The sequence below is a fragment of the Oscarella lobularis genome, chromosome 8 (assembly GCF_947507565.1).
Source record: "Oscarella lobularis chromosome 8, ooOscLobu1.1, whole genome shotgun sequence".
NCBI classification, from domain to species: Eukaryota; Metazoa; Porifera; class Homoscleromorpha; order Homosclerophorida; family Oscarellidae; genus Oscarella; species Oscarella lobularis.
The window spans coordinates 2,603,119-2,630,547 of NC_089182.1; the positions used below are offsets into that span (position 1 = coordinate 2,603,119).

The window sequence follows — 27,429 nt, forward strand, 5'->3', positions numbered from 1 at the left end:
GGTTTACAAATTCACGCCTATTCGGTGGAACAAATCAGAGCGCTAGATGAGCCCCACGTGATCCCAACGGACCAATGAGCGCGCTGGGTGGGGCTACGCTGTTCAAAAGCGAAGCGCACAACCGATTTCCTTCAGTTGCGGCTGAGGGTGGATGTTTCGCGGTTCGCTGCGTCTCGTCCTTGAACGGACCGGCTCGGGGGAAGGCAAAAGGCAAGTCTGGATTGGCGGATCAGCGTGGCCCACGGTTTTTACCGTGCCGGAGCCCGTAGGCAGGGCGAAGGGGGGCTTCGGCCTCGGTACGCGCACTGAGCAAAACGATCGCTTAGGTCTTATTGTTGCCAACAAGCACGAACTGCGCTAGGCTCGAGCGGTTACGGCTTGGAGGGGGTGTTCAAAAATGGCCTGGTTGCCGGCACTTTTCTCACCCGATGGCACGATTAGACCGACGATGATCCGGCTCAGGTGAAGTCAATTTCGGCATTGCACTGTCTTTCTTGTCGGCCTCTACAAACAGTGGTCGGCCGTTCTCCAACCCAAAAGCCCTGGTTCTTAGCCTTGCGCTTACCAATGTGGTCAGGTATCGTCGCGCCGGGGGACTCGGTATTAGGGACCGACTACTCGTCCAGGCGGATACTGAATGGGGGGGCTGATGAAGTCGCAACTCACCCGAAACTTTTTGGAAGGGAGTCATCGCTTTGCGAAGACTTCCCTGGGCTACGAAGCGTCCGAACCTCCACGCGGTGTAGCCTGGATAACGCTAATACGGACGCAACAAAAAGGTACGTACAACGATTATTTGGCAGAGACTAATTTTCTCTCTTTTTTAGGTGGAAACGTGGCAAGAGGGGCTTAGGAGACGAAATCGAACATCGAAGGAGGATTTTGAACGAGTGCATCGGCCACGTGTTTTCTTTGTAATTTTTAGGTCACGCGCTGGATGAAGGAAAACGATCGAAGGACGAAGACAGAAAGAAGAATGGGAAGATCGACGACGAGCACGAAGAAAAGCGAGAGATCCACGACGAAATCTGAACGATCGAAAGAAACAGTGGACATACTATGATAATAGTCAATTTTTTGCATGACTGAACTGTGAAATCGCTGTGTACGCGTGTGTGGAAATAAATTAAGAAATCATGACGCGAACGTTTGGCCGTCGCGTATTTGGAGACAGGATTTATTTCATTCCGGTATGTCTACCTACTCACTTTAGAACCACGTGATAAAGTCGTGAGATGCTCTTTTGGCGATCTCTTCGCCGATTCTTTTCGGCAACCACTTCATCCAGCGAAAGAATTGTTCCCGCCGATGAGGTCAGAAGCTTTGTTGTGCGCTGCATGGGCGCAGTCGGCACGAAAGCGAGCCACGCGGAGAGTTTGGCCGAATTGCTTGTGACGGCCGACGAAAGGGGCCACTACAGCCATGGACTAAACAGATTAGGTACGGGAGAAGTAAACGCGTCGCCACTGCGACCGAATGAATTCTCTATTCTTGAAAAGAAATGTATGTTCATGACGTCGAGTGCAAAGTTACGGCAATTGACGCCGAGCCCGTCGTTGCTAACGAAACCCCTGCAACTGCATTTGTAGACGGTCGAAATGTTCTTGGACCGGTAATAAGAGAGCTCCCACAGCGTAGAGAGAAACAGTGAATATTTGTTAATTAATTAATTAAGGTAGCAGGAACGCTTTGCATGGAGAAAGCTATTTCAAAAGCTCGAGACGTTGGCGTTAGCTGGGTCGTATGCACAGGTGAGATAAATTGAATTAATTAACGAATTTGAAGTGATTTTTGGTACGAACAGCTTCAAATCACTATGGAATTGCCGGCTGGTATGCAATAAAGGCGGCAAATGAAGGCCTTATCGTATGAAAACCGTTTTCTCCTTTCATTTGTTGAATTGTTTTCTAGGGCATGTCTTTTACTAATACGTCTCCACTGCAAGTACCAACTCGGTCGAGACAGGCAGGTTTTCTCATCTTGGGACGAGTCAATGATTCTTAATCTCATCATAGGTTGCACTTGGAACGAATCCCATTGCATTTGCCGCTCCAGGAGTAAACGGGGATCATTTCGTATTGGATATGGCTACATCGACTGCCGCCATTGGAAAGGTAAAGCTTTAGTTGTGCTGGAGATTTCTGCAGTAAAATATCATGTGACATAGGTTGAATTACACCAAAGAAAGGAAATTCCTATTCCCACTGGATGGGGCGTCGACTCTAAAGGAAACGTAAAGGCGCTAATACATGTATAACTACGTAAAGTATACGTTACCTTCAGGAGTCGAGATCTCCTGATGCAATTCTTCACGGAGGAGGATTGTCTCCGTTAGGAGGAACAGAAGCATCAAGTACAGGCGTTATTTTTTCATTGAACCGATGATAGAAAATCGTCGAACAGGTGGCTACAAAGGCTATGGCTTGGCCACAATGGTTGAAATTTTCTGCGGGATTCTTGCCGGTTCTGCTTACGGACCAAACATAAGGCGATGGATGGGTACAGAGGAGGAAGCAAATCTAGTACGTACTACATTACCTCACGATCATTTTATGACAATGTCGACGCGTGTAGGGCCAATCATTTGCTGCAATAAATCCAACCATGTTTGCTCCCGATTTCTCTGAGCGTCTCGCCGATTTATTGAAAATACTAAGAACACTGCAGCCAGTATGACTGTCTAATTGTTCCGTTTTTCTTACCCGTGATTCGTTCTCAAGGCTGAAGGCGAGTCTGAAGTTCTAGTGGCTGGCGATCCTGAGCGAAGGCACCTGTCAAAAATCAAAGACCTCGGAGGAATTCCTTACCACGTGAACATGTTTCCCGCTATGGACAAGCTAGCTGACAAACTCAACGTGAAAAGAATGGTTCCAAAGGCTACGTAATTGACCAGACCCAGTTTTTACTTCCTGCATATTTATTCATTTTTTCAATTTGTTTGTTGTTGGTCTTCTAAGAGTTTTCTTCGACCTGTAGAGATAACAGTGACATGGGAAGCTGCGTCAGACGAGCGTGGCCTCTTCTCTCGGCCACGCACGTCGGATACGAAGAGCCGAGTCCGAGTAGAAAAGCATTGGGCTTTCGAAGAGTTGGACTGCCCCACGCTTGACACGTCTTTCGATGAGCGCCGTTAGAAAGTGAAGGTCGGCTTAGAAACGAAGGCGGCTTCTGAGTCGACGTCTTCTTGTCGTCCTTTGTCAAGTCAATGAGAGATCGTACAGCGGATCGGCTCTCTACTTCGTTCTCTCTGAAAAGATTCTCGACACTTGCACTCCTCCTCCTCCTCATCGATCGTTTAGTCGTCACTTGCTTCTGCTTTTGAGGCCCGGCCAGCAAATAGGAAACCGGAGGACGAATAGTGGCTGGTTTAAGAGATACAGAAATACTACTCCTTCTTGCCATCTTCAAGGCTTCGTCGAGGCCCACGTCGTCGACTGGGGAGACGCACGCTGAACACTTACCATCGGACGACTTCTTCGTTCTGTCGTCCTTGCGATGAGCGCAATGCTGAGGCTGGGGTCCGCTGGCGACGCCTTTTGAGGCCTGCCATCGTTCGTACGCTGCAACGCTTTGCCAGTAGCGGTTTTCTGATTCAACTTGGCGCCGCTCTCTGGATTTGTAGTCTTTTCGGACGCTTTCCTCCGTTTCTTTGTTGATTTTCTCGTTCTTTTGCCTTGCCCATTGATAGGCGGCGAGGCATCGAGCGCAGTCGCGCTTACCCCAGATCTTTGCCATATCAAAAGCACTGTGATTCAAAGCATCGACCGCTGAAAAATCTGCGCCAGATTTCAAGAGTAATTTCAGACATTCGAGATGACCTTCTCTGGATGCGATGTGCAAAGGAGTCAGCTGTCCACGTCTACAACTACAGTACAAACAAGTGACGTTTTCATGTCCATTGGAATTTCTCCATTTTCTACGCTGTACCTGTTTACGTTCGCGCCTTTTTCTATCAGCATTTCGACCATACGGAGGCGATCGCGTCTTCTCAATTTGCTCGATAGACACAAGTGAAGTGGCGTCGATCCCGTGTCTTTCGTCCTCGCGTCGACGTTAATCCGACCGTCGTCGAGCAGCAAGCGCATGCAGTCGATGTAGCAGCGTCGGACGGCGTGATGAAGAGGAGAATAGCCCTAAGAAGAAACATTTATCGTCGTCCATAGCAACCAGTTGCTACACCATACCTTCGAGTCAACGCGTCTCGGCGATTGCTTCAAAAGAATCGTTTTCAATAGTCGTGCGTCGCCGATCTTACAGGCAACGAGCACGTCGGCCATTATTACTGGCCTCGTACGGGACTATGACAACTGTATGCACGTGAAGCTATAATTATGTATTACTTTTTAAAAATCTTTACAATGTCACGTCAAATACCTGACGCTAACAGTTCCTGTTGAGAAGAACAATTTCGATTAAATGTGCGCGTACTGTACCTGTAGAAAATTTTTGGTGACGTCGTCATTGTTCTTTATTTCGACGCTTCGCGTGGAATGAGCGTCTCGCCGACGTTCGGCGCCGACCCAAACGACGGGGAAAAGGCGTATAAGCAGAGGGGCTAGCGATGCAGCGGATGCAGGAGGATGCAGGCTCCGCCCTAGCGTCTGACGTAGGATCAGGTGACCCCTCCGTCACGTGAAGTCCCGTGAAGAGTAACTAACGCGCGCTCCACTTTTCGAAACGCGCGCTAGACGTCAGGAAAAAGACGATGCTCTTCTCGTATACTGTAAAAAATCAAAAAATCTGGAACGCTTCACGATTTTGCGTGTCATCCTTGCGCAGGGGCCATGCTAATCTTCTCTGTATCGTTCCAATTTTAGTATATGTACTCCGAAGAGTACACTAGAACATGCGTTCGAGTTGGTTTTTCGCATTATTGATTCAATAGACTTATCGTTGCAGCCTTTCAGCTCTGTTTTGACTTCTAAGTTCTCTTTATTTAGCTAGAGTGCATTAAAACTATGTTATTAAACAGGTACAAAGTTGTGAAGGAAGCGAAAATGTCTCTTCGAAGCTAAAAGAAGAAGAGATATAGCGGGCGGTACAAACTCACGTGATCATGACGTAAACACACAGTGCGCTAGTGCCAGGCTCTTCTTTGTTCTTATCCGGGGAAATGTCTTTGTCGCCTGTACAAGCAAGCTGCATGGACCAAGAACCGCTGCGAGACGAAGAACCGCAAGACGCACTTATTATATGTCAACAAACGACGCCAAGCGGCGCTCGGATCAGTGTCGAGTGTCTGCATTTTCTGATTGCGGACCCGACAGCACTTATGCTCGGCCTCCAAGCGCAGACTTCCGCCTCACGTGAGAGTGGAAGTGATGGCCGGCTTTGTCAACGGTTTGTTTCTTCTATTTATTGCCTTTTTCATCTTCTCCGAAGCCGTCGAGGTGAAGAGTGTGCCGCGTTCGTCCCTCTCGAACACATTGAACACGTCTCTTGATTAGAGATTTTTTGAGCCTCCTGAAGTGAAGCACGAGCGCTTGCTTCTCATATCTATCGGCGGATTCTTTGTCAATCTCATTGGAATATTTGTATTCAGCCACGGCGGTACGTACCAAGGGGGTTTCTCATTCATCTTCAATATCTATATCTAGGTCATGGGCACTCTCATTCGCATGGCTCGTCAAAGGCTGCAGTGAACGTTTTTAATTATCAGCATGATCACGGTCACAATCATAGTCATTCTCATGGCGCAGACGGCGATGGTGGCGATCACCACGAATGCGATCAAGGTAAGGGGTGAGAGATGGGATTTTGTACGCGCTCCCACTACTCGTTTTGAATGAGCAGACGTGAAAGCGGCGAATGAGCGTGCCAGGGAAGGCGGAAAATATCAAATCATGCAAAGTAGAGCCAAATTCTCAATACTATTTATTATTCAATATACTTTCCTTGCAGGTGTGTTTCTTCACGTGCTTGCCGATACCTTAGGAAGCGTTGGCGTCGTCATTTCTTCCATTCTTCGACTCCCGTCTTTAGGCTGGATGGTGGCTGATCCAATCTGCTCCATTGTCATCTCCATACTCATAGCCTTGAGCGTTTTACCACTGATCAAGTCTTCACTGCAGATACTTCTGCAGCGATGTCCCGCTGAACTGGATTCAGTTTTACCGGATTGCTATCGACAGGTACTAGCACCAGTTCATTTTTATCTACTTATTATAATGGTTTTTTTTTCTATATATAGGTGATGCAGATTAAAGGCGTCTATGGGCTGCACGAGCCACACTTTTGGACGCTGTGTACGGACTACTACGTTGGAACATTGAGAATTCAGCTGGATCTTCTCATCTCTTCTTCCCGGCATGCAGGCTAAGCTTTCTTCGCCTGAAGGACTCTCTTTTCTCAATGGACTCGAAGTCAAAGTAGCCTTTGGCGACGTCTGGAAGGAAAATCTCACAGAACTGAGCGGAGGACAACGATCCAGATTACCTCATGTTTGCCAAGAGCACTGGTGGTCTTTTGTTTTTAGATCTCTCGTTGCTTTATCTCTGATTTTGTCTCTGCTGCTTTTCAAGCCAGCTCCGATTTATATTCTCAACGCCGCACTCGACTTGTCTCACACGCAGAACATCGGGCAAATGCTCAAGAATCACTTTCGGCGCTCTCAATTCATTGTCGTCTCGCTCAAAGAAGGAATGTTTCAGAATGCCAACGTTCTGTTCAAGACGAAATTTGTTGACGGGGTTTCGACTGGTACTTGACGGGAAAGGCAAGCTCTTCCGCCAGTCCCAACGTCTGCTAGACGAGACGACGAGGGGGATACGTTCGGTAAGGCAAAACGACCCAGAGTGATAAAGGGAAAAGGTACCGTTGGCTCCTGTTTAGACCAGGGATACTACAATTTGTAGACAATATTGTCTAAGTTTAATCGGTTTCTTAGGTACGTTCTAAGGAAATGCAAATTTTTGCCAAAGATCTACGGCGCCTGCGCAACTTTTGATATCTTCTTGTCAAGGACGCTTCTGCCTAAGCGCGTTTCCATCGAGCAGGATCTTAATTTGAGGGTCTGGGGAATCGCTTGGATGTAACGCGATTCGGGTCTGGGGACCAGGCTACATGTAGCGTAAGTAAACAGAGTTTTATCGTTTTTAATTAAATCAGGGGGCTGAGCCCCCTGCACTGCGGTAGAGTCTGTCTGCTAGGCGCTGCACGAATTTTCTCTGAGACCAACGTCTCAACACAAGACGCAGAGTGCAAATTCAGTTCTCGAAAGCCGTCCCTCTCTCTCATTCGAGGCGATCGTGGACTGGGCGATAGCGGCGATTGAACGCGCGCAGACAATCTCGTGACCTCCGATACGAAATCGTTGCTATGCACGGACGGCCTTTAGCCCGACTTCCACGACTCCAAATTTAGCCAAAGCGTCCTAGAACAATGTAAAAAGTAATCGCAGAAAGAGCGAAGCGCGTACGAGGCGCGCAAGAGGTGCGATATCGAAACGAAGTGTCTTTTCGCCGCGCTCGTGAAGTAGAATAGTCGTTCTTCTCTTCATTAGAAGGAAGAAGTCGCGAAACATCGAAAATACGAGACTGCTTAGAAAGGTCAATCCGCGCAGGTCACGAGCAGGCAGTGCGCTGTTGTTGCATAGTTGATGTCCCGGTATGCAGAGAATATTCTTGAACTTTGCTTTTTTGCTCGAAGGGGTCTGGAGCTGAAGTCCAAAGTCAGATTGGGCGCGCCAAGCGCTACGGTTGCGCGCCGATAGCAGAACGTGCGTGCATAGCAAGTCGCGGTTACTTGCGGACAAGAAAGGAAGGGGCGAATAGATTTCACGGCAACTCCAATAGATAAGTATTCTTGCTGTCATTTTGCACTGCCTTCCACGAGCTGTGGAGTGGAGTTTTAGCAAAAAGAAATTTTGCAGTCTCGCTGCAGTCGACGTCTCGTGCGCTCATTAGTATGTTTTTCCCACGCCTACTAGGCGTGTATGCAAGGTCACCGTGACTAGAGACCATCGAGACGTCTTAGAATAGTCGTTAGAAGGTAGAAGTCGCGAAATATCAAAATGAACGGGACAGGTTAGAAAAGTTAATCTGCGCAGGCTAGCAGCAGGCAGTGCGCGGTAGTATCCTTGGTGTTGCATAGTTGAGGTCCCGGTATGCAGAGAATTGTTTGACCGCGTCTGGAGCTATGTCCAACTTAACAGTGAGCGCGCCAGACGCTACGGTTTCGCGCCAATCGCGCATAGCAAGTCGCGGTTACTTGCGGACAAGAAAGGAAGGGGCGAAGAGATTTCACGGCAACTCCAATAGATAGGTATTCTTGCTGTCATGTTGCACTGCCTTCCACGAGCTGTGGAGTGAAGTTTTATCAAAAAGAAATTTTGCAGTCTCCCTGCAGTCGACGTCTCGTGCGCTCATTTGTGGAGGTGTCCCACGCCCAATAGGCGTGTATGCAAGGTCACTGCGAATAGAGCACGTCGAGACGTCTTAGGATAGCGAACGCCTTTGCAAATAGAAGTAGTGAATGTTGGAATAGCGATCGACATAGAAACGATCGCCGGAATGTTGTAAAAAGTCGAAAAAACGCTGTAGTTTCGCTAAAATAGCTCTTGAGACGAAATTTTCTGAACAGATCGAAGTCTATTGCATTGAATAACAAGTTAAGTGCACTCGGAGCACAGAGAATGTAGAGTTTTCGACTTCGGAACTAATTAGGGCATTGGCACGCGTTGACTAATTCCTAGGCGGAGCAGTTGCGAATAATCGAATTAGTGACGTCAAAATCGATATCGTTCTTTAACACGTGGTCGCGTTTAAGTTGTAGTGATCATTGACGTCACTCAAACGTCATCAAAAGAGGAGGAGATTGCGTAGGCGAGCCTAGCAACGGACCGGGTATAAAGACACTTGCTCCTCAAGAGTAGGCGTTCCCAAAATTTTTTGAAAAGGAACTATCGAGGTCCGTTTATTCGACGAAAACGGCGGTGTAATTAAATTAATCGCTTCCGGACGGTTGCAAAAATTCAATTATAAATTTGAATGTACTGTTGCTATGCAGAAAACGTGTTTTTGAAGATGGCATTCGTATTTTCGAGCGAGTGCCCTACACGACGTAGTGTTGAAGTCATTAAGGACAAAACCCCGTTTTTTTGGCATATAGTAAGGGGGTACTACTCTCTGGAAAGAGGAGATATCGATTAATGATATCCGATTTGACCCGAGTATCAGTACCGATCGCAAGCAGTCTTGATCAGTAGTAATACTGACGCTGTTTCGAATCCGTACCGATAGACAGTGGTAAGAGTGCAGGCGTCTCAGGCTGTCCGCGTGCAATCGCTACGATTCTCGCGCAGCAAGAGAGTCTGTCGATCGTGAGTCGGAAGGGGCTTGTGAATACGCGTGTTGTGTGAAATGATTTCAGGCTAATGATATCCGTTTTGACCCGAGTACCGATCGCGAGCAGTCTCTCTCTATCAGTAGTAATACTGAAGCGGTTCCGAATCCGTACCGATAGACAGTGGGAAAAGAGTCCAGGCTGTCCGCGTGCAAATCGCTACGATTCTCGCGCAGCTCTTGAGTCTGTCGATCGTGAGTCGAAAGGGCGTGTGAATACGCGTGTTGTGTGAAATGATATCAGGCTAATGATATATCCGTTTTGACCGAGTATCGGTACCGATCGCGAGCAGTCTTGATCAGTGCTACTACTGACGCTGCTCCGAATCCGTACAGATAGACAGTGGTAAGAGTGCAGGCGTCTCAGGCTGTCCGCGTGCAATCGCTACGATTCTCGCGCAGCAAGAGAGTCTGTCGATCGTGAGTCGAAGGGGCGTGTGAATACGCGTGTTGTGTGAAATGATTTTCAGGCAGTCTGGCGACACAGCACCACGCGAGTGGGGCTTGTCATCGGGCATCGCAGACGCAGGCCTCGTCGCCGTCGTCTCGATGCAGGATAGTCCGAGAAAAGGCGGCAGAAAGTGTGTTTGAATCTCGCGTCGTTCGATCACAGATCTTCGACGATCAGAGAAACTGTAATATGGGTGTGGAATGCTTCTCACGGCGGGCGGATCTCCGGATCCTCCGTCGAGCGATAGTGCACACTGTGCTTCGATCCAAGTCGGAAAGGCAGTTGTTTCCTAGCGGCTGGTTGCATGATCATATGGTCTCGTAATTGGAATGAGTCCAATTTAATTCCATTAATTCCAAAAGTGTACATGAGCTACCAAGCGTCCGAACCCCCTCACGGTGTAGCTCGGGTAATGCTAATGCGGACGCAACGCCTAGAGTCGAAAGGCGCAAGCATGTCGATATAGGCGATATAAAATTCCCGAAAAGGTGGCTAAAGACATTGACAGCGAGCGACGCACAGTGGATCGCAAGCTGCAACTACTCTCTGGAAATGGAAATACCGATTGATGATATCCGATTTGACCCGAGTATCAGTACGGATCGCGAGTAGTCTTCGAAGCGATGAGCGATGCGTATATAGAGAACGTGGTTTTGACTGAGACGCAGAAGAAAAAGCATTGCCGACGATACACGCGAGGTGTCGATGAGACTGTTCGAGAGATCGAAGCACTTATTGAGAAGACGTGCCAGCTCGAGCATTTCCTTTCCGCCGAGCCAATTTTGGCTAGCGACATCAGAAAGGGAGGAACAGAAGAAGCACGTAACGTGTATCCAAGACGTAGAAGGAGTGAATCTTTATCGGCACGTTCAAGAGATTACGCTTGGCACGAAGCAAATACCCGTCTACAAATGCGTGAGAGGGACGAATGTAGTAGAAAGATATCACTCCTTCTCCGTTGATTTCGTTCCGGCGAAACATCGGGATCGTTGCCCTTCCATCTATATATGATGGAGGGAACGTTGCAATGGAACGCCAAGATGGAAGCAATAGCGTCTGGCGAAACGGAACCCATTATCAACGATCGTCGCGCAGTGAGTTTTCTGAACGCCCCAAGCGTAGAATTGATCAGTTGACATTTCTTTAGTTTATTTAATATTTTATTTTTTATTTTATTTTAATTATGTCTTTGACTGTCTATTTATGCCTTGTGTCGAACTAAATTACTATGTTATAAATTAAAATATAAAAGTTGTTAGTTCAAAACGGCCTTCCACGACTCCAAATTTAGCCAAAGCCGTCCTAGAACAATGTAAAAAGTAATCGCAGAAAGAGCGAAGCGCGTACGAGGCCCCCAAGAGGTGCGAAATCGGTGTTTATAGTCACGAAACATCGAAAACACGCGCTGCGGTTTCGCGCCAATAGCAAGTCGCGGACAAGAGAGGAACGCGCGAAGAGGGTTTCACGATCTCTATCTCCCCCAATCGAATTCTCAATCCCAACGGAAGGTACTGTATTGCATAGCATAGATTACGCGCAGCAGCTAGACATGACGTGCAGCAGAGTTCGGTTTGAGAAGTCACCGCTCAGGTCTACGTTTCGTAGATTAGAATGTCAGCGCACTGGTAAAACGCTGCCGGCACCGGTTCAGGTGCATTCGTTCGGTACTGAGCCTGCAGATCGAGTGCACAGTCAAAATAAACGTACCAGGTATAGTCGTAGCTTTCTTACCAAGATAACAATATGAGTTGGCGTACCAGCAGATGGCAGTTCCACAGGGGCATCAATTATCCATGGAGACGTCGTATTGAAGTCTGACGATCTGTAAAGTATCGTTCGACTAAAGAGATCAGTTGGCGGAGCCCACGAAATTTCCAAATATCCCTATGGCCGGATGAAGTGTAAGTTTGATGTATATTTGTCGTATTTCTTTCTCACCGGTCCCTCGGGGTTGTAGTGATTCAAATTCTTCTGCAAGGTGAAGTGATACAACTTGTTGCCCCTGTAGAGTTAGTATGAGTTGTTGAGCTCGAATCAAAATATCTGCGTTTCTCTTACTGAAATGCCACTGACGGCTGTTCTTCGGGACGATCGCCACACGAGGACGTTGTCAGAGCGCAGTCGGTTGCACCTATAGAACGATAAGTTCATTTGATTTGTCATAAACCGCAACTTGCCGGGCTCGTTCACTCCGGAGAGGCTCCCACGCTGAGGCGGATAAAGAAGGCACAAGTGAGAGGTGGCTAAGGCCAAGCAAAGGGAGAGAACGACGAAGCGAAGCATGGTTTTCTCGGTGAGGCGTGAAGACTTGGTGTACTCAAACTCCTCCACAAACCACGTGAGGCCTTCGTGATTGGTTGATTTTCCAGACGCACAATAAATTAACTAGCGCACGGTATGTTCCGGAGAAAACGTCACCATTAATAATTGATCATTATTATATTCCTGACGTCACCGTGTGAAGATTATGACGTCGGTGGTGTTGACGTTGCACAAATGACGCGCGATACCGCGCTCTAAAGAGAACTTCAGCCATGCTTCCTCTGCACGCCTACGACTCCAAAAGCCGTCGAGGGCTCTTCGTATATGATCTAAAAAGACGGATTGTTAGTTGGCTTCGGTAAACTGTTTCAAAATCGATTTCTAAAGCGAAGAAACGACGTGTTTCCTCAGGTCCATATTCTCGGATCCGGCCTCGAGAAATCTCTTCGGTTTCTTGCTCATCAATCTGTCGTTTGCGTTCGTCGAGCTCTCGTACGGAATCTGGACCAACTGGTAGGAGAAGAGAAATCGATTTCGACGTCTAATAACGCGAGAGACTTCTCCCTCCTAGCCTCGGCCTCATTTCGGACTCGTTTCACATGTTCTTTGACTGCACGGCTCTCTTGGCTGGACTTATAGCCACCGTCGTATCAAAGTGGCATCCCAATGATCGATTCTCCTTTGGGTAAAGTTTCGCGAGTAGGACCTCAATATTGATTTTTTTTTCCAGTTACGTGAGAGTGGAAGTGATGGCCGGCTTTGTCAACGGTTTGTTTCTTCTATTTATTGCCTTTTTCATCTTCTCCGAAGCCGTCGAGGTGAAGAGCGTGCCGCCGCGTTCGTCCCTCTCGATCACATTGAACACGTCTCTTGATTAGAGATTTTTTGAGCCTCCTGAAGTGAAGCACGAGCGCTTGCTTCTCATATCTATCGGCGGATTCTTTGTCAATCTCATTGGCATATTTGTATTCAGCCACGGCGGTCATGCTCATTCGCACGGCGGTGGAGGTACGTACCAAGGGGTTTCTCATTCATCTTCAATATCTATATCTAGGTCATGGGCACTCTCATTCGCATGGCTCGTCAAAGGCTGCAGTGAACGTTCCTAATCATCAGCATGATCACGGTCACAATCATAGTCATTCTCATGGCGCAGACGGCGATGGTGGCGATCACCACGAATGCGATCAAGGTAAGGGGTGAGAGATGGGATTTTGTACGCGCTCCCACTACTCGTTTTGAATGAGCAGACGTGAAAGCGGCGAATGAGCGTGCCAGGGAAGGCGGAAAATATCAAATCATGCAAAGTAGAGCCAAATTCTCAATACTATTTATTATTCAATATACTTTCCTTGCAGGTGTGTTTCTTCACGTGCTTGCTGATACCTTAGGAAGCGTCGGCGTCGTCATTTCTTCCATTCTCATCGATCGTTTCGGTAGAAATGCCGACCTCTTTATTTCTCGATTCTTCGACTGCCGTCTTTAGGCTGGATGGTGGCTGATCCAATCTGCTCCATTGTCATCTCCATACTCATAGCCTTGAGCGTTTTACCACTGATCAAGTCTTCACTGCAGATACTTCTGCAGCGATGTCCCGCTGAACTGGATTCAGTTTTACCGGATTGCTATCGACAGGTACTAGCACCAGTTCATTTTTATCTACTTATTATAATGTCTTTTTCTATCTATATAGGTGATGCAGATTAAAGGCGTCTATGGGCTGCACGAGCCCCACTTTTGGACGCTGTGTACGGACTACTACGTTGGAACATTGAGAGTTCAGCTGGCTCCTGATGCAGATTCCACAAAGATACTGCATTACGTTCGATCTATTTTTATTCAGGTACATACTATATTCCATTGCGTTTACTCGCTTTTGACTGTTATTCTTAAAGGCTGGTGTGACTCATCTTGTCGTTCAGCTTGAATATGCCCAGTGATAATGGGTGGGGATGGATGTTGTAGAGAGATGAATTCCTTCTAATACTATTACTACTAATAAATGTGCTACCAAAAAGGCTAATGATCGTGATCGTAGAAATCTGAAACTTTGAAGCAACTGTGCCAGCAACTGTACCATATATTAACGGGGTGTCTCGAGACCCATCTGAGACGTTCTCGAGACCCTTTTTGAGACGTCTCAAGACCCGTCATTGCCTTTATTTTGCCTATGTTTCGAATTGATAGGTACAGATTGACGTGGCGCCGAGAATTAGATGGTTTCATGTATGCCAGATGACTTTTAGGCTTGACTAATCCGGAATTACCTTTTTCATTAACGTATTTAGTTTCTTCAAAAATGGGTTCTGGTATTTGTCAATGCAGTAGCCCCCCAACGCTACAGCGTTTGCCTCTTGTAATTTTGTTAATCACTCCCCACTCATCTGTACGAATATGCATGTACAGTATTACAAGATTTGTACAGTAATTAGGGAATTCACTATCCCGGATTCTCTCTTTCATGGCGTTTTGTGTTTACGTTCCTTATCGAACGGGAAGTCTTCTTGACTTCCCGGCCATCTATTATCTTTCACCACACGCTTCCTCCGGTCGAAACATAATCTTTGACTCCGTCGAAGCGTTTTTATCTTAGATACGATGGGGAAACGTCTACCACCACTCTGGTGTCTGCTCGCCGTCATCGCTTTCCAATTCTCCGGCGGCGGTAAGACGCGAGTCGCTTCGGCTATAGAACGAGCTTTGAAGAGAGCCTCAGAGGGCGCCGTTGGCATGTTATGAGCGGTTTAGCACCCACATGTAGACTAGGAACTGTCTTCCCGACCGCGTTGAACGGTGAAATTATCAAATAGTTGGCTCGATGCCCGGTCTCCTCTCAAAAGACTTTCGATAAGAGTTTCTCGCCGTGCACTACTGTACGTTCTCCTGCAATTGACGCCAACGCTATTATCGGAATTTTTTTGATGATTTTCCTTGATGGCGTCAAGTCGCTCGCGTTTACGTACATGTGGCACTTCGAGCCAAAAAATCACGAAAGCTGTTCTTTTGTGCGTCTAGTTATTATACAGTCGCCGATGGATCAGATCGTTTTCGTCGGTGACAATGCGACGTTCTATTGTACGGCCAGCGAAGGCACGACAATCGACTGGCTGAAGAAAAGACCGACAGACACTTCGTTCAAGAGCAATCCTACGAGCAAGCGCTGGGAAGAGCATGGCACTAAACTCCTTTACTGGGGAACAACGCTGAAAGACGACGGGGTGACGATAGCTTGCGACGTGACGAGTGAGGATGGTTCTATTGAAAGGAGAAATGCAACTTTGAAAGTTGTTGGTAAGAGAGACGATTCGCTTGTGGTGTTGTTGTCTGAAAACGTGTACTTTTGCAGAAAGACCCAGCCCACCCAGCAAACTTCAAGTTCGTGTCATTAACAGTACGTCTGTCAGGCTTGGATGGTCGTTGAGATCAGGCGCGGAAGCAGCGGCTACTGCCCCAGAGCCACGCGGTTACATTGTTCAGTATCAACTGGAAGGCCAAGAAGCTTGGACGGAATCAGACGTGTTCCCAAGACAGTCGGGAGAAGTGCACTCGCTGATTCCGTCTGGCACATACGATTTTCGCGTGTATACAGTCTACGACGCAGGGAAATCTGAACCCTCGTCTCCCTTCTCAAAGAAAATGCCTACAGCTCGTATGAATCTACATCAGTTATATATAGTAACTCACTCACTCACTGTCTTTGCCTTAGGTCCGTCTGACCCACCGTCAGATGTTCGTGTGTCTTCTCCAAATTCTCGTGAGATTATGGTCACGTGGGATTATCCAAAGAGAGAGAAAGACAACGGTCTTACACGTGTCATCACCCTTTTTACTGTTCGATTGAATTCCGCTCCTCACACAACCACAAACACGCAGCTGACGTTCACTGAGGGGATCATGCCAAATACCATATATTCAATTACTGTGTCAGCTAGCACAAGTGCAGGAGAAGGACCTCAATCATCAGCAGCGCTTATTACAACCTCTCAAGAAGGTAGAGAGAAGTGCCATTAATTGAGAGCTTTCTCACTGTTTCTTTCTAGCTCCATCTGCTGCACCAGAAGGCCTACGTGTGACGTCAATTACTTCAACGTCATTGAATGTGAAATGGAGTCAAGTTCCTGAGGATAGTCGGCATGGTGTCATCACTGGATATGACTTGAAATGGGGTAGAAAGGGGGACCCAATTACTCAAAGCGTTTCTACGTCAACAAGAACTCATGAGTTGTCACCACTTGATGAGTTTTCAGAGTACAACATGAGTATTCGTGCCAAGACGTTGGCAGGAAATGGGCCATGGAGTGACTGGATATCTCACCGCACTGATAGTGCACGTACAGGGTTCTGCCCACGAGGGGCGGCGCGGGGCGGGTGGACCCTCACTCGCAGCCCCTCGCCCCTCACTAAATTAGTTCGCCCCACACTGCTTGCGATGTTTTTTAATCGATCTCCTTGTTTCCTATACAGTTTGATATTAGATCTAAAGCGTTTTCCCGATTGTGGTGCACATGTTGCTCCTAAAAATGTTCCCAGAATGCAGGAAAATGGACGTTTGCTGCCCACACCCTTGAAAAATTTTTCTGGGAACCCACACTTTTAAAATCCTGGGCAGAACACTGCACGTATGAAATTTTTCTGATTTTTGCCTCTACCTCTATTGTATTCTTCTTCTTTTTAGCTCCGGGAGCTGCTCCTTCTAACGTTCGCGTGTCAAGCAGAACCAGCAGTTCGCTTTCTGTTGAGTGGACTGCACTGAGCGAGACTGAGTGGAATGGCCCTAAAAGGGTGTACGTAGTAACTTCTGATGGCCTTGATATGCCAGCAACGACATCTTCTACGGTGATTGCATGAGTAGGCTAATGTATTGCCGCCTTCACAACTGCTGTTTCTCTTCAACTTTAGTCTTATACTATAAACAATTTGAACGCATATACGAGCTATTGGGTTCAAGTTACGGCAAGAAATGAAAAAGGCGATGGACCGTCAAGCGTGCGAGTGACTGAAATGACTGCAGAAAAAGGTAAGCTCCTCATCATTCTCTACCCCCCATTTCTTCACTTAGTGCAACTGTAGAGCCTGGTCCTCCTACTATTACGCGTCTTCGGCAACACCATAATCACACGGCGCTAATTCTTAAATGGGAGCCTCCGACAGAGACGAATGGAGATATAACTGGCTACCTACTGAGATATCGACAAGCCGAAGGAAGGAGCAAATACGAACAGAAAAATCTTGGAAAGAATAGAAGAAGCTTTGTCATTGGAGGCTTAGGTTTGTGGTTCTAAGCACTTGTAGTTTTCTTTGTTGAACACAGAAACCTTTAGTTGGAAATTTGACGTACGTCGTGGAATTACAGGCAAAAAGTTCAGCCGGGCTTGGACAAGTTGCTACAATGACTGAGACCACCATGGCAGGAAGTATGTGAAGAAAATAGCTCTATGTGTATTTGTTTGAGAGTATCCTTTTTTCTCTCGCTCGCAGCTCCAGACGTTGCACCCGGAAACGTCGGTATTTCTAGTAAAAGTAGCACTTTCCTTACAATCCAATGGGACGCGATTGCGCGAGAGAAAGCTCACGGAACAATTCAACACTATATCGTGGAATTTCGCCTTCACGGCAAAGAAAAGAAAGGAAATTGGACTAAGACAACGACGACGAAACTGACAAAGATATTGTCAGGTCTTATGCCATATACGACATATGACGTAAGAGTGGCAGCCAAAACGGTTGACCGAGGCCCCTACAGTGACGTCCGGAACTTCACGACAGCCGAAGGCGGTGTGTTATATATGTCAGTAGTCTGTAGTTACTTTTATTGATTGTCTTCTTCTTCGTTAGCTCCGGGAAGCGTAGGCAATATTAACGCGATGGAAAAGCCTGACTCAGTTGAATTGAAGTGGAACAAGCCAACTGTTGAAAATGGTGTGATACGAAAGTATAAGATTGAATGGAGGAAAGGAAACAAATGGATTAACGATTCCGAAACTAAAGAAACGACGTATACCGTATCTGGACTCAAATCCTACACCAAATATGAGTTCCGCGTCATCGCCTACACAGTCGAATGGGGCCCGGGAAATTGGAAGGGCGTCACAACGGCAGAAGATCGTAAATTGACTAATAATGCGCTAGATTGTGATAATTAATTTAATTAAGGTCCTGGTGAACCTACAAATCTGAAGACAACTATAGGTCACATGAGCATCACTGTGACGTGGAATGTTCCCAAATCACCGAATGGCATCATTCTTGGCTACTATGTATGTTCGTCCTCTTCGTACGTACATTGAGCATTATCTCTTTTAGGTTGAATATATGGCTCATCCGGATAGTGTGATGTCAACGGGTTACAACCGCGTTGGCTCGGAGAATGTCACGGGGACAGAAGTCAAACTTGCCCTTCAGCCACAAACGACGTACGATTTCAAAGTGTACGCTTACACGTCGGCAGGGAAGGGAGGCAGCACTCCCGCATCTGGAACAGTACCCATTGCTGGTGAGACTTTGCTAGGAGCTGTGAAAAATGAAAAATGACCATGATTTGTCTTTTGCAGCACCAGCGTCTGTACCAGTGCCAACGAAAGTGCCCGGCTCCGTGCAGCCAACGTTTAATTTGAAAGAACCGTTGACTCTATTTGGAGACATAACGTGAGTGTCCCAGCGACTGGCTAAGTGACCTCCTTGTATTTTCCTTTGTAGTTACTATCAAATTCACGTGTACGTTCTCTCTTCGGCCCAGAGGAGGCGAAGAGCGGAAGAAAGAAGCTACGTTGCCGCCAAGTTCGATGGCAAGGATCTGCCCTCTCAATTTGTTGTCGGCGACGGTAAAACGTATTTTGGGCATGAAAACAAACCCCTGAAAAGCGGGAGATACCAAATTGCACTCTCGTCGCACGTCTCCAGGGTGAGATCGTTTTCCTTGCAGTTTAATTGGTGTTTATGTATTTTTTGCAGTCGAACCTTCCGGCGGATAATACGACGAGCCCGCGCTCTGAACCTTTTGCTTGGCCAATTGGTAGGTGGCTGGTTCCTTGATTTCCAATCAATTGATTGACGCTGATGCAGATGATCCCGAGTCCAAGCCCGAGCCCGAGTCCTCTTCGTCTTCGTGGAATCTTTACTTGATTATTGCAGTAGCTTTTAGCGTTGTCGAGTTTCTTCTGATAATTATTTTGGTCATCGTCATTTTGCGCAGGTAGAATCCGTTCACTTCACAACATGAGGCCGTTTTTTTGAGTGTTCTTTTTGTGTAGGAAATCAAACTAAGACGAAATCATTAGTAGTAGTAGCTGTGCGTAGTAATTGTGTTAGTGATTTGACGTGCTATCCCGGATAAATGGCGATGACGTTCGTTTACGTTGCGCAGTCTCACATCGAACGGGAAGTGGGCTGGCGCCTGGCGATCGATCGAGACTTCCCGGCCACCTGCATCAGAGAATAATCCTTTCGCTTCCTTCGTTCGAAACACACTCTTGACCCGGTCGACGCGTTTTTCTCGACAATCGAAGAGACACAATGAGGAAGCGTGTACAAAGCTCACCACTCTGGTGTCTACTCGCCGTCGTCGCTTTTCGTTTCTCCCACGGCGGTAAGACGCGCGCGAGTCGCTATAGATAGAGATAGAAAAAGAGCGAGCGCGTACACGTAGACGCCCGTCTTCGTTTTACAAAGAGAAGAAGGTGGGCATGTTATGATATTGCGGTTTGGGTAGACTAGGAACTGTCTTCCCAACGGCGACATAGTTGGCTCGATGCCCGTAGGGAAAACGTAGCGCACGACGAGAAAACTCTTCTCGAACGCCTTTCGAGCGCCTTATGTCTAAAAACGGTGGCGATTTACGTTCGCGACACCAACGCTATTATTGGAATGCGGGGATTTCTCGGAAAGGGCGGGCTAGCTTCCCCCTATCCTTGATGATGCCGTCGCGAGTCGCGCGCCACAATTGCCCGCGCGCGGTCGGGTTCACGTTCTCGCGTCATGACCGCGCGGGAAGTGAACGTGGCCTTTCCCTCCCCCTCCCCCCAAACACGTCGGCAAAGGATCGCGCGCGGCTGATCTTCGTTTTGAGTTTACCGTAGTTACCGCAGCGCTTCGAGCCAGAAAAATCACTATAGCTGCATTCTTCTGTGTATGTAGTTACTATCCAATCGCCTATGGATCAGACCGTTTTCGCCGGCGACAATGCGACGTTTTATTGTACGGGCCCCGAGAGCACGACAATCGACTGGCTGAAGCAGAAATCGGGAGAGACGACGTTGCATACCAGTCCGAGCAACGGCCGCTGGGAGGAGACAGAGGGGAGCGGTACACTGGTTTACCCTTTCACAAAAACGAATGACGATGGGGTGAAGATCGTTTGTCGTGTGACATACGCGAATAATTCCATTGAAACGAAAACGGCAACGTTGAAAGTTGTTGGTAAGAGAGACGATTCTTTTGTTGGGTTGTTGTCTGAAGTGTGTACTTTAGCAAAAAGACCCGGCCCTCCTAGTGAACTTCAAGTTTCTGTCACTAACAGCACGTCTGTAGCACTCAGATGGCTCAGATCAGAAGGGGAAGCAAGGTCTGCTGACCTAGCGCTACTTGGTTACATTGTTCAGTACCGACTGGAAGGTCAAGAAGCTTGGATGGAATCAGACATGTTCCCAGGAGAGTCGGGAGAAGTGCACTCGCTGATTCCGTCTGGCACATACAATTTTCGCGTGTATACAGTCTACAACGCAGGGAATTCTGAACCCTCGTCTTCCGTCTCAAAGAAAATGCCTACAGCTCGTATGAATCTACGTCCAGTTATATGTAGTAACTCACTCACTCACTCACTGTCTTTGCCTTAGGTCCGTCTGACCCACCGTCAGATGTTCGTGTGTCTTCTCCAAATTCTCGTGAGATTAAGGTCACGTGGGATTATCCAAAGAGAGAGAAAGACAACGGTCTTACACGTGTCATCACCCTTTTTACTGTTCGATTGAATTCCGCTCCTCACACAACCACAAACACGCAACTGACGTTCACTGAGGGGATCATGCCAAATACCATATATTCAATTACTGTGTCAGCTAGCACAAGTGCAGGAGAAGGACCTCAATCATCAGCAGCGCTTATTACAACCTCTCAAGAAGGTAGAGAGAAGTGCCATTAATTGAGAGCTTTCTCACTGTTTCTTTCTAGCTCCATCTGCTGCACCAGAAGGCCTAACTGTGACGTCAATTACTTCAACGTCATTGAATGTGAAATGGAGTCAAGTTCCTGAGGATAGTCGGCATGGTGTCATCACTGGATATGACTTGAAATGGGGTAGAAAGGGGGGCCCAATTACTGAAATCGCTTCTACGTCAACAAGAGCTCATATGTTGTCACGACTTGATGAGTTTTCAGAGTACAATATGAGTATTCGTGCCAAGACGTCGGCAGGAAATGGGCCATGGAGTGACTGGATATCTAACCGCACTGATAGTGCACGTATGAAATTTTTCTGATTTTTGCCTCTACCTCTATTGTATTCTTCTTCTTTTTAGCTCCGGGAGCTGCTCCTTCTAACGTTCGTGTGTCAAGCAGAACCAGCAGTTCGCTTTCTGTTGAGTGGACTGCACTGAGCGAAACTGAGTGGAATGGTCTCAAAAGGGAGTACATAGTAACTTTTGATGGCTTCAATACGTCAGTAACGGCATCTTATACGGTGATTGCATGAGTAGGCTAATGTATTGCCGCCTTCAAGCGCTGTTTCTCTCCAACTTTAGTCCTATACTAAAATCGGCTTGAAACCAGATACAAGCCATTGGGTTCAAGTTACGGCAAGAAATGAAAAAGGCGATGGACCGTCAAGCGTGCGAGTGACTGAAATGACTGCAGAAAAAGGTAGACTCCTCATCATTCTCTACCCTCCAATTCTTCGCTAAACTGTGCAACTGTAGAGCCTGGTCCTCCTACTATTACTCGTCTTCGGCAACACCATAATCATACGGCGCTAATACTTAAATGGAAGCCTCCGGCAATGACAAATGGAGATATAACTGGCTACCTACTGAGATATGGGCAAGCCGGAAAAGGCTACCAAAACACAGTGAAAATTGAAGAGAGCAGAAGAAGCTTTGTCATTGGAGGCTTAGGTTTGTGGTTCTAAGCACTTGTAGTTTTCTTTGTTGAACACAGAAACATTTAGTTGGAAATTTGACGTACGTCGTGGAATTACAGGCAAACAATTCAGCCGGGCTTGGTCAAGTTGCTACAATGACTGAGACCACCATGGCAGGAAGTATGTGAAGAAAATAGTGTTTTTGTTTGAGAGTATCCTTTTTTCTCTCGCTCGCAGCTCCAGACGTTGCACCAGGAAACGTCGGTATTTCAAGTCTTAATAGCACTTCCCTTACAATCAAATGGGACGCGATTGCGCGAGAGAAAGCTCATGGAACAATTCAACACTATATCGTGGAATTTCGCTTTCAAAATGAAAAAGAGAAAGCAAACTGGACTAAGACAACGACGACGAAACTGACAAAGACATTGTCAGGTCTTAAGCCATATACGACATATGGCGTAAGAGTGGCAGCCAAAACGGTTGACCGAGGCCCCTACAGTGTCGTCCGGAATTTCAGGACAGCCCAAGGCGGTGTGTTATATATGTCAGTAGTCTGTAGTTACTGTTATTGATTGTTTTCTTCGTTTAGCTCCGGGAAGTGTAGGCAATGTTAACGCGATAGAAAAGCCTGACTCGGTTGAATTGAAGTGGAGCAAGCCGACTGTTGAAAATGGTGTGATACAAAAGTATAAGATTGAATGGAGGAAGAAAGGCGAATCGAGTCAAAGCAATTCCAGTACTGAAGATACGACGTATACAATATCTGGACTCACACCCTACACCAAATATGAGATCCGCGTCGTCGCTTACACAGTCAAAGAGGGCCCGGGAAATTGGAAGGGCGTCACAACGGCAGAAGATCGTAAATTGACTAATAATGCGCTAGATTGTGATAATTAATTATTTAATTTAATTAAGGTCCTGGTGAACCTACAAATCTGAAGACAACTATAGGTCACATGAGCATCACTGTGACGTGGAATGCTCCCAAAGTATCGAATGGCATCATTCGTGGCTACTATGTACGTTTGTCCTCTTTGTACTACACGTATGTTGAGTGGATGTCTCTTTAGGTTGAATACATGACTACTCAGGATAGAAAAATGTCAGCGGGTTACAACCGCTCTGGCTCGGAGGATGTCACGGGGACAAAAGTCAAATTTGACCTTCAGCCACAAACGACGTACGATTTCAAAGTGTACGCTTACACGTCGGCTGGGATGGGAGGCAGCACTCCCGCATCTGGAACAGTACCCATAGCTGGTGAGACTTTGCTAGGAGCTGTGAAAAATGACCATGATTTGTCTTTTGCAGCACCAAAGTCTATACCAACGCCAAAGAAAGTGCCCGGCTTGGTACCGCCAACATTTAATTTAGAAGAACCTTCGACTGCATTTGGAGACATAACGTGAGTCCCCGCGATTGGTTAGAGTCCGCTCGAAGTGACCTTCTCGTTCCCTTTTTTTGCAGTTACTATCAAATTCACGTGTACGTTCTCTCTTCGGCCCAGAGGAGGCGAAGAGCGGAAGAAAGAAGCTACGTTGCCGCCAAGTTCGATGGCAAGAATCTGCCCTCTCGATTCGTTGTCGGCGACGGTAGAACGTATTTGGGGCATGAAAACAAGCCGCTGAAAAGCGGGAGATACCAAATTGCACTCTTGTCACACGTCTCCAGGGTGAGATCATTTTTTCCTTCAGTTCAATCGATGTTTATGTATTTATTTTAGTCAAACCTTCCGGCGGATAATACGACGAGCCCGCGTTCTGAACCTTTTGCTGCGCCAATTGGTAGGTGGCAGGTTTCTTGTTCTGATTTCCAATCAATTGACTGAGGCTGATGCAGATGATCCCGAGTCGTCGAATCTTATTCTGATTATTGCAGTAGTTGTCGGCGTTGTTGTGCTTCTTCTGATAATTATTTTGGTCGTCGTCATCGTTTTGCGCAGGTAGGATCGGTTCACTTCACAACGCGATGACGTGTTTGAGTGTCTTCTTTTTTTTCTGTAGGAATCGGAGTCGAGAAAAGGAAGTGGTTCAGTCTAAGACCAAACAAGCCTTTGTGGAAGACGTAGAAAAGTCTCAGATAAACTCTCAGGATTCCATTGAAGTCGTACGACATCAGAACAGAGCCGGTAAAGAGGAACCAGAAATCCATCATCCAAAGGCGTTCATAGATCTCTCTATATACAGTTGCTGAGAAATACCCAATTGTGAGAATTTCTGACTTTGAGAATCACGTAAGGCGTCTGCAGGCCAACGGAAATTCTAAATTCACTCAAGAATACGAGGTAGGTATATGATCACGGAAGCGAGCCTGCACTGTTGACCACTGTTTTTTTTCAGGCTATCAAAGTAGACATGGAATTCACGTCGTCCCAATCGCTGCTTCAGTGCAACGAAGAGAAAAACAGATACAGCAATATCGTTGCTTGTATGATGATATCCCTCTCTTCTTCTCCTCGTAAAGCAGAAAATCAATTCTAATTCTTATCGCGCTTTTAGATGATCACACTCGCGTTCGTCTCAATGCCGTCAAAGGCGAGCAGGGTTCCGATTACATCAACGCCAATTTTATTGACGGTCACGAAAAGAAGAACGCCTACGTGGCAACGCAAGGCAAGAAAGCGAATCAACTATTAAAATTCGCCGAGGCGAAGACGCTCTTCTTCGTTGCGCAGGACCGCTCAAGGAAACGGTGAAGGATTTCTGGCGAATGGTATGGGAGCAGCAGAGCAGTACGATTGTCATGCTTACGAATCTGGAAGAAAGGGGAAGGGTGAGCACGTCTCTGTCGACGAAAACGACGTAGACATAGGGCTTTGTTGTTTTTAGTCGAAATGTTTCAAGTATTGGCCAGATAGTGGGCAACAAGTCTACGACATGATTCAAGTGACTATCAAGGACGTCGTGACTTTAGCCGACTACACAGCGCGAACATTCGACGTTGCACGGGTGAGCACGATTTCCAACACGAAATCCATTCCAAAGTTGAAGGCGTTTCAACTCGCTAGACCGACAGACTCGACGATTGCCGCGAAGTGAAACAGTTCCACTTCACCTGTTGGCCGGATCACGGCGTGCCCCAGCACGCGACAGCCATGTTGGCGTTTATTCGCAAAGTCAAGAATGCCAACGAGTCGAGCGCTGGCCCCATGGTGGTCCATTGCAGGTAAATCGAATCTAGGCGATGTGCGTATAACAATTGACGCGTATTCTAGTGCTGGAGTTGGACGAACTGGCGCGTACATTGTCATTGACGCGATGCTCGATCGCATGCTCGATTGGGACACTGTGGACATTTTTGGCCACGTGATGGTGCTGAGATCGCAACGAAACTTCATGGTTCAAACAGAAGTAAGGAGTGCACGGGGGAGGGGTGTTCTTTTTGTACCACTCACTGTCTACTTCTCGCAGGACCAATACTTCTTCATTCACGATGCCGTTCTCGAGGCAATTCAGTGCGGCTACACGGAAATCAATGCCAAGGATTTGCCCCACGCTATGCAGAAATTGAGCGAAGTCATTGCTGATGACGGTTCTACAGCAATTGAGCTGGAATTCAAGGTAGAGACTTTACAAAGGGGGTCCCCCTCGATCGGTACGTGACGTTTTTGTATTGCCTTAGCGACTGGCTATGGACAAGCTGGACCCCAGCAGGTTTCAGTCAGCCAATCGCAGCGTCAACAAGGCCAAGAATCGATTTGTGAATATTTTGCCGTGTAAGTTTGTATTTTTTGCTTGTCTATGAATTCCTTATGCACGTGCTCATTAGTTGAAGGCACTCGCGTGCCATTGATGTTTGTTCGCGGCGTAGAAGGCTCGGATTACATCAATGCGAGCTTCATCGATGTGAGTGTGGATTTCTATCGCGAGGAGCGCTCGATTTTACACGCTCGTTTCTTTAGGGCTACAAACAAAGGCACGCATTCATTGCCACCCAGGGACCATTGAAAGACACCGAACAAGATTTCTGGAAAATGATATGGGAGCACGAGTCAAAGATCATCGTCATGTTGACTAAGTTGTCTGAAAGAGGCCAGGTACGTGCGATCTCTTTTTGGGGTTATTTCGTATGCACGGAGATTCTCTATTTTTTGTAGGAGAAATGTCACAAATACTGGCCTGACGGAAAGCCAGCTCGCTATGGGACTTTCGTCATTGAGCCGCTGTCTGAACAACGCAAATCCGACTGCATTCTTCGTCAATTCAAATTGACCAATACAACCGTGAGAGAGAGTTTCTGCAGGCATCGTTTTTTCTAGTAGTGATGTTGGCCTTTGTTTTCATGAAAGGATGGGATGGCACGAACCATATGTCAGTATCAGTACGTGGGCTGGCCTGAGAATAGGTCTCCCGTGTCGGGCCGCGCTCTTATTGATCTCATTGGCGAAGTGCAGAAACTGCAGGAAAAGACGCGAGACCGTGGTCCAGTGACAGTCCACTGCAGGTTTGACGAAAAATTTTAATAGTACGTTGATCATGAGAGATGTTATTGACTCCGTTTTTAGTGCCGGAGTTGGCCGAACCGGCTGCTTCGTTGCCCTTACTGTCGTCTTGGAGCGAATGCGATGCGAAGGAGTCTTGGATATATTTCAAACGGTAAAGATGCTACGTATTCAGCGTCCTGCTATGGTGCAGACTCTGGTAAGAGGACAATAATAAGCATTTGCTTTCCACTAGTTACCGTTGTTTCTAGGATCAATACCAGTTTGTCTATGATACGGCTCTCGAGTACTTGGATTCGTTTGATCACTACGCTGACTACGCACCATTGGATGTTCAAGACGATGAAGAGGAAGTACAGGTAAAAGATGAGTAAAAAGAGAGGGAATTCGCATTAGAGTAAGAAACAATAGAATCACATTTTCTTGTTTGTGTTGCATGCATTCGTACTATTCATTCATACTAATAAGACTTGCATTTTAGCTGCACTACATATTGCGTTCACTCTTTATTATTATTCATTTATCGTAGCTACTGCGGTTCACGCGTGTCATTTGGCTCGTCATTTCATTTTACTGTTTTACTATTGTTGTTGTGGCTAAAGCGCTACCTCAGCCAGGCTCTCGATCCGAGGCGTCCTTAGTCGCTTCGTTCGGCGAGCGTCAGAGATAAAATTCTCGCTTATTGAATTAATTAAATTACGCTAATTGACGCTCGCGCTAACGCTGCTCGCGAAGCAAACGCGAGCGTCGCGACGCTGACGCTCCGTTCGCCGAGCTTCACTCATGGCCGCTGAATGGAGAGACCTCAGCGGCGAGTACGACGTGGTCGTCCTTGGTGTCGCGGATTTAATCGCCCGCG

The 27,429-nt window shown here is 47.1% G+C and overlaps 7 protein-coding genes, 2 long non-coding RNA genes and 1 other non-coding gene across 15 annotated transcripts; 7 read left to right on the forward strand and 3 right to left on the reverse strand.

Moving 5' to 3' along the window:
- Nucleotides 1-121: 121 nt before the first annotated feature.
- Nucleotides 122-1,140, forward strand: LOC136190327 (uncharacterized). The gene is made up of 2 exons (XR_010670536.1): nucleotides 122-779; nucleotides 828-1,140. It is a non-coding gene; the product is annotated as an uncharacterized lncRNA (long non-coding RNA).
- An 86-nt stretch (nucleotides 1,141-1,226) lies between these two features.
- Nucleotides 1,227-3,018, forward strand: LOC136190313 (uncharacterized oxidoreductase YjmC-like). The gene is made up of 11 exons (XM_065978444.1): nucleotides 1,227-1,440; nucleotides 1,500-1,612; nucleotides 1,676-1,751; nucleotides 1,805-1,866; nucleotides 1,912-1,965; nucleotides 2,016-2,114; nucleotides 2,168-2,233; nucleotides 2,284-2,353; nucleotides 2,404-2,522; nucleotides 2,575-2,670; nucleotides 2,721-3,018. Exons 1-11 carry the CDS (start codon nucleotides 1,236-1,238, stop codon nucleotides 2,883-2,885), a joined length of 1,125 nt encoding a protein of 374 aa, XP_065834516.1. The 5' UTR covers nucleotides 1,227-1,235; the 3' UTR covers nucleotides 2,886-3,018.
- On the reverse strand, nucleotides 1,758-4,608 carry LOC136190308 (uncharacterized). Of its 6 annotated transcripts, none has more exons than XM_065978436.1 (8): nucleotides 4,375-4,608; nucleotides 4,185-4,323; nucleotides 3,928-4,133; nucleotides 3,819-3,865; nucleotides 2,808-3,776; nucleotides 2,539-2,757; nucleotides 2,278-2,466; nucleotides 1,758-2,222 (listed from the first exon to the last, which is right to left on the reverse strand). In XM_065978436.1, exons 2-5 carry the CDS (start codon nucleotides 4,275-4,277, stop codon nucleotides 2,953-2,955), a joined length of 1,170 nt encoding a protein of 389 aa, XP_065834508.1. In that variant the 5' UTR covers nucleotides 4,278-4,323; nucleotides 4,375-4,608; the 3' UTR covers nucleotides 1,758-2,222; nucleotides 2,278-2,466; nucleotides 2,539-2,757; nucleotides 2,808-2,952. The 6 variants fall into 6 exon arrangements, with proteins under 6 accessions (XP_065834508.1, XP_065834506.1, XP_065834507.1 ...); XM_065978434.1 differs by having other exon boundaries at nucleotides 2,539-2,652; nucleotides 2,703-2,757; nucleotides 2,808-3,865; nucleotides 4,375-4,607; XM_065978435.1 differs by having other exon boundaries at nucleotides 2,808-3,865; nucleotides 4,185-4,380; nucleotides 4,434-4,607.
- A 126-nt stretch (nucleotides 4,609-4,734) lies between these two features.
- LOC136190798 (U6 spliceosomal RNA) lies at nucleotides 4,735-4,838 on the reverse strand. Its single transcript, XR_010670619.1, has one exon. It is a non-coding gene; the product is annotated as a U6 spliceosomal RNA (small nuclear RNA).
- Nucleotides 4,839-5,124: 286 nt separating this feature from the next.
- LOC136190323 (zinc transporter 7-like) lies at nucleotides 5,125-6,450 on the forward strand. Its single transcript, XM_065978454.1, has 6 exons — nucleotides 5,125-5,390; nucleotides 5,448-5,550; nucleotides 5,598-5,735; nucleotides 5,794-5,850; nucleotides 5,902-6,131; nucleotides 6,191-6,450. The coding sequence occupies exons 1-6, from the start codon at nucleotides 5,322-5,324 to the stop codon at nucleotides 6,317-6,319; spliced, it is 726 nt and encodes a 241-aa protein (XP_065834526.1). The 5' UTR covers nucleotides 5,125-5,321; the 3' UTR covers nucleotides 6,320-6,450.
- A 274-nt stretch (nucleotides 6,451-6,724) lies between these two features.
- LOC136190329 (uncharacterized) lies at nucleotides 6,725-7,832 on the forward strand. The gene is made up of 3 exons (XR_010670538.1): nucleotides 6,725-6,810; nucleotides 6,887-7,431; nucleotides 7,502-7,832. It is a non-coding gene; the product is annotated as an uncharacterized lncRNA (long non-coding RNA).
- A 3,430-nt stretch (nucleotides 7,833-11,262) lies between these two features.
- LOC136190326 (uncharacterized) lies at nucleotides 11,263-12,117 on the reverse strand. The gene is made up of 5 exons (XM_065978457.1): nucleotides 11,970-12,117; nucleotides 11,851-11,923; nucleotides 11,731-11,794; nucleotides 11,524-11,676; nucleotides 11,263-11,465 (listed from the first exon to the last, which is right to left on the reverse strand). Exons 1-5 carry the CDS (start codon nucleotides 12,073-12,075, stop codon nucleotides 11,385-11,387), a joined length of 477 nt encoding a protein of 158 aa, XP_065834529.1. The 5' UTR covers nucleotides 12,076-12,117; the 3' UTR covers nucleotides 11,263-11,384.
- Nucleotides 12,118-12,316: 199 nt separating this feature from the next.
- Nucleotides 12,317-14,109, forward strand: LOC136190312 (zinc transporter 7-like). The gene is made up of 11 exons (XM_065978443.1): nucleotides 12,317-12,412; nucleotides 12,466-12,567; nucleotides 12,626-12,739; nucleotides 12,785-12,872; nucleotides 12,933-13,062; nucleotides 13,109-13,246; nucleotides 13,305-13,361; nucleotides 13,413-13,490; nucleotides 13,541-13,689; nucleotides 13,748-13,897; nucleotides 13,950-14,109. The coding sequence occupies exons 1-11, from the start codon at nucleotides 12,327-12,329 to the stop codon at nucleotides 13,992-13,994; spliced, it is 1,137 nt and encodes a 378-aa protein (XP_065834515.1). The 5' UTR covers nucleotides 12,317-12,326; the 3' UTR covers nucleotides 13,995-14,109.
- A 439-nt stretch (nucleotides 14,110-14,548) lies between these two features.
- Nucleotides 14,549-19,336, forward strand: LOC136190286 (tyrosine-protein phosphatase Lar-like). The gene is made up of 18 exons (XM_065978401.1): nucleotides 14,549-14,719; nucleotides 15,070-15,345; nucleotides 15,401-15,703; nucleotides 15,761-16,045; nucleotides 16,095-16,385; nucleotides 16,730-16,890; nucleotides 16,954-17,071; nucleotides 17,125-17,322; nucleotides 17,376-17,468; nucleotides 17,533-17,829; nucleotides 17,890-18,159; nucleotides 18,208-18,311; nucleotides 18,358-18,547; nucleotides 18,606-18,699; nucleotides 18,751-18,955; nucleotides 19,006-19,066; nucleotides 19,117-19,246; nucleotides 19,305-19,336. The coding sequence occupies exons 1-18, from the start codon at nucleotides 14,653-14,655 to the stop codon at nucleotides 19,315-19,317; spliced, it is 3,156 nt and encodes a 1,051-aa protein (XP_065834473.1). The 5' UTR covers nucleotides 14,549-14,652; the 3' UTR covers nucleotides 19,318-19,336.
- A 101-nt stretch (nucleotides 19,337-19,437) lies between these two features.
- LOC136190283 (receptor-type tyrosine-protein phosphatase delta-like) lies at nucleotides 19,438-27,098 on the forward strand. The gene is made up of 33 exons (XM_065978394.1): nucleotides 19,438-19,639; nucleotides 20,188-20,469; nucleotides 20,521-20,823; nucleotides 20,886-21,170; nucleotides 21,220-21,510; nucleotides 21,567-21,727; nucleotides 21,789-21,906; nucleotides 21,963-22,157; nucleotides 22,211-22,303; nucleotides 22,361-22,657; nucleotides 22,716-22,988; nucleotides 23,045-23,148; nucleotides 23,200-23,389; nucleotides 23,441-23,534; nucleotides 23,597-23,801; nucleotides 23,853-23,913; nucleotides 23,969-24,071; nucleotides 24,133-24,257; nucleotides 24,316-24,413; nucleotides 24,469-24,556; nucleotides 24,628-24,741; nucleotides 24,804-24,901; nucleotides 24,958-25,077; nucleotides 25,137-25,294; nucleotides 25,344-25,479; nucleotides 25,540-25,689; nucleotides 25,751-25,844; nucleotides 25,898-25,974; nucleotides 26,031-26,165; nucleotides 26,226-26,351; nucleotides 26,418-26,572; nucleotides 26,634-26,769; nucleotides 26,822-27,098. Exons 1-33 carry the CDS (start codon nucleotides 19,567-19,569, stop codon nucleotides 26,942-26,944), a joined length of 5,061 nt encoding a protein of 1,686 aa, XP_065834466.1. The 5' UTR covers nucleotides 19,438-19,566; the 3' UTR covers nucleotides 26,945-27,098.
- Nucleotides 27,099-27,429: the final 331 nt, after the last annotated feature.

Coding starts and splice junctions, on each gene's coding strand:
- LOC136190312 (XM_065978443.1), top strand. CDS start 12,327: ATGCTTCCTCTGCACGCCTACGACTCCAAAAGCCGTCGAGGGCTCTTC. Junction 12,740..12,784: donor AATGATCGATTCTCCTTTGG/GTAAAGTTTCGC, acceptor TTTTTTTTCCAG/TTACGTGAGAGTGGAAGTGA. Junction 12,873..12,932: donor TCTTCTCCGAAGCCGTCGAG/GTGAAGAGCGTG, acceptor TCTCTTGATTAG/AGATTTTTTGAGCCTCCTGA.
- LOC136190323 (XM_065978454.1), top strand. CDS start 5,322: ATGGCCGGCTTTGTCAACGGTTTGTTTCTTCTATTTATTGCCTTTTTC. Junction 5,551..5,597: donor ATTTGTATTCAGCCACGGCG/GTACGTACCAAG, acceptor ATCTATATCTAG/GTCATGGGCACTCTCATTCG. Junction 5,736..5,793: donor TCACCACGAATGCGATCAAG/GTAAGGGGTGAG, acceptor TTGAATGAGCAG/ACGTGAAAGCGGCGAATGAG.
- LOC136190326 (XM_065978457.1), bottom strand. CDS start 12,075: ATGCTTCGCTTCGTCGTTCTCTCCCTTTGCTTGGCCTTAGCCACCTCT. Junction 11,924..11,969: donor CTCCGGAGTGAACGAGCCCG/GCAAGTTGCGGT, acceptor ATCGTTCTATAG/GTGCAACCGACTGCGCTCTG. Junction 11,677..11,730: donor ACTACAACCCCGAGGGACCG/GTGAGAAAGAAA, acceptor ATCCGGCCATAG/GGATATTTGGAAATTTCGTG.
- LOC136190286 (XM_065978401.1), top strand. CDS start 14,653: ATGGGGAAACGTCTACCACCACTCTGGTGTCTGCTCGCCGTCATCGCT. Junction 14,720..15,069: donor TTTCCAATTCTCCGGCGGCG/GTAAGACGCGAG, acceptor TTGTGCGTCTAG/TTATTATACAGTCGCCGATG. Junction 17,830..17,889: donor CTTCACGACAGCCGAAGGCG/GTGTGTTATATA, acceptor CTTCTTCGTTAG/CTCCGGGAAGCGTAGGCAAT.
- LOC136190308 (XM_065978435.1), bottom strand. CDS start 4,277: ATGGCCGACGTGCTCGTTGCCTGTAAGATCGGCGACGCACGACTATTG. Junction 4,134..4,184: donor CGAGACGCGTTGACTCGAAG/GTATGGTGTAGC, acceptor GTTTCTTCTTAG/GGCTATTCTCCTCTTCATCA. Junction 3,866..3,927: donor AAAGGCGCGAACGTAAACAG/GTACAGCGTAGA, acceptor TTTGTACTGTAG/TTGTAGACGTGGACAGCTGA.
- LOC136190313 (XM_065978444.1), top strand. CDS start 1,236: ATGCTCTTTTGGCGATCTCTTCGCCGATTCTTTTCGGCAACCACTTCA. Junction 1,867..1,911: donor CGGCAAATGAAGGCCTTATC/GTATGAAAACCG, acceptor ATTGTTTTCTAG/GGCATGTCTTTTACTAATAC. Junction 2,523..2,574: donor CAGAGGAGGAAGCAAATCTA/GTACGTACTACA, acceptor CGACGCGTGTAG/GGCCAATCATTTGCTGCAAT.
- LOC136190283 (XM_065978394.1), top strand. CDS start 19,567: ATGAGGAAGCGTGTACAAAGCTCACCACTCTGGTGTCTACTCGCCGTC. Junction 22,158..22,210: donor CTTTGTCATTGGAGGCTTAG/GTTTGTGGTTCT, acceptor AGAAACATTTAG/TTGGAAATTTGACGTACGTC. Junction 25,295..25,343: donor CCCATGGTGGTCCATTGCAG/GTAAATCGAATC, acceptor CGCGTATTCTAG/TGCTGGAGTTGGACGAACTG.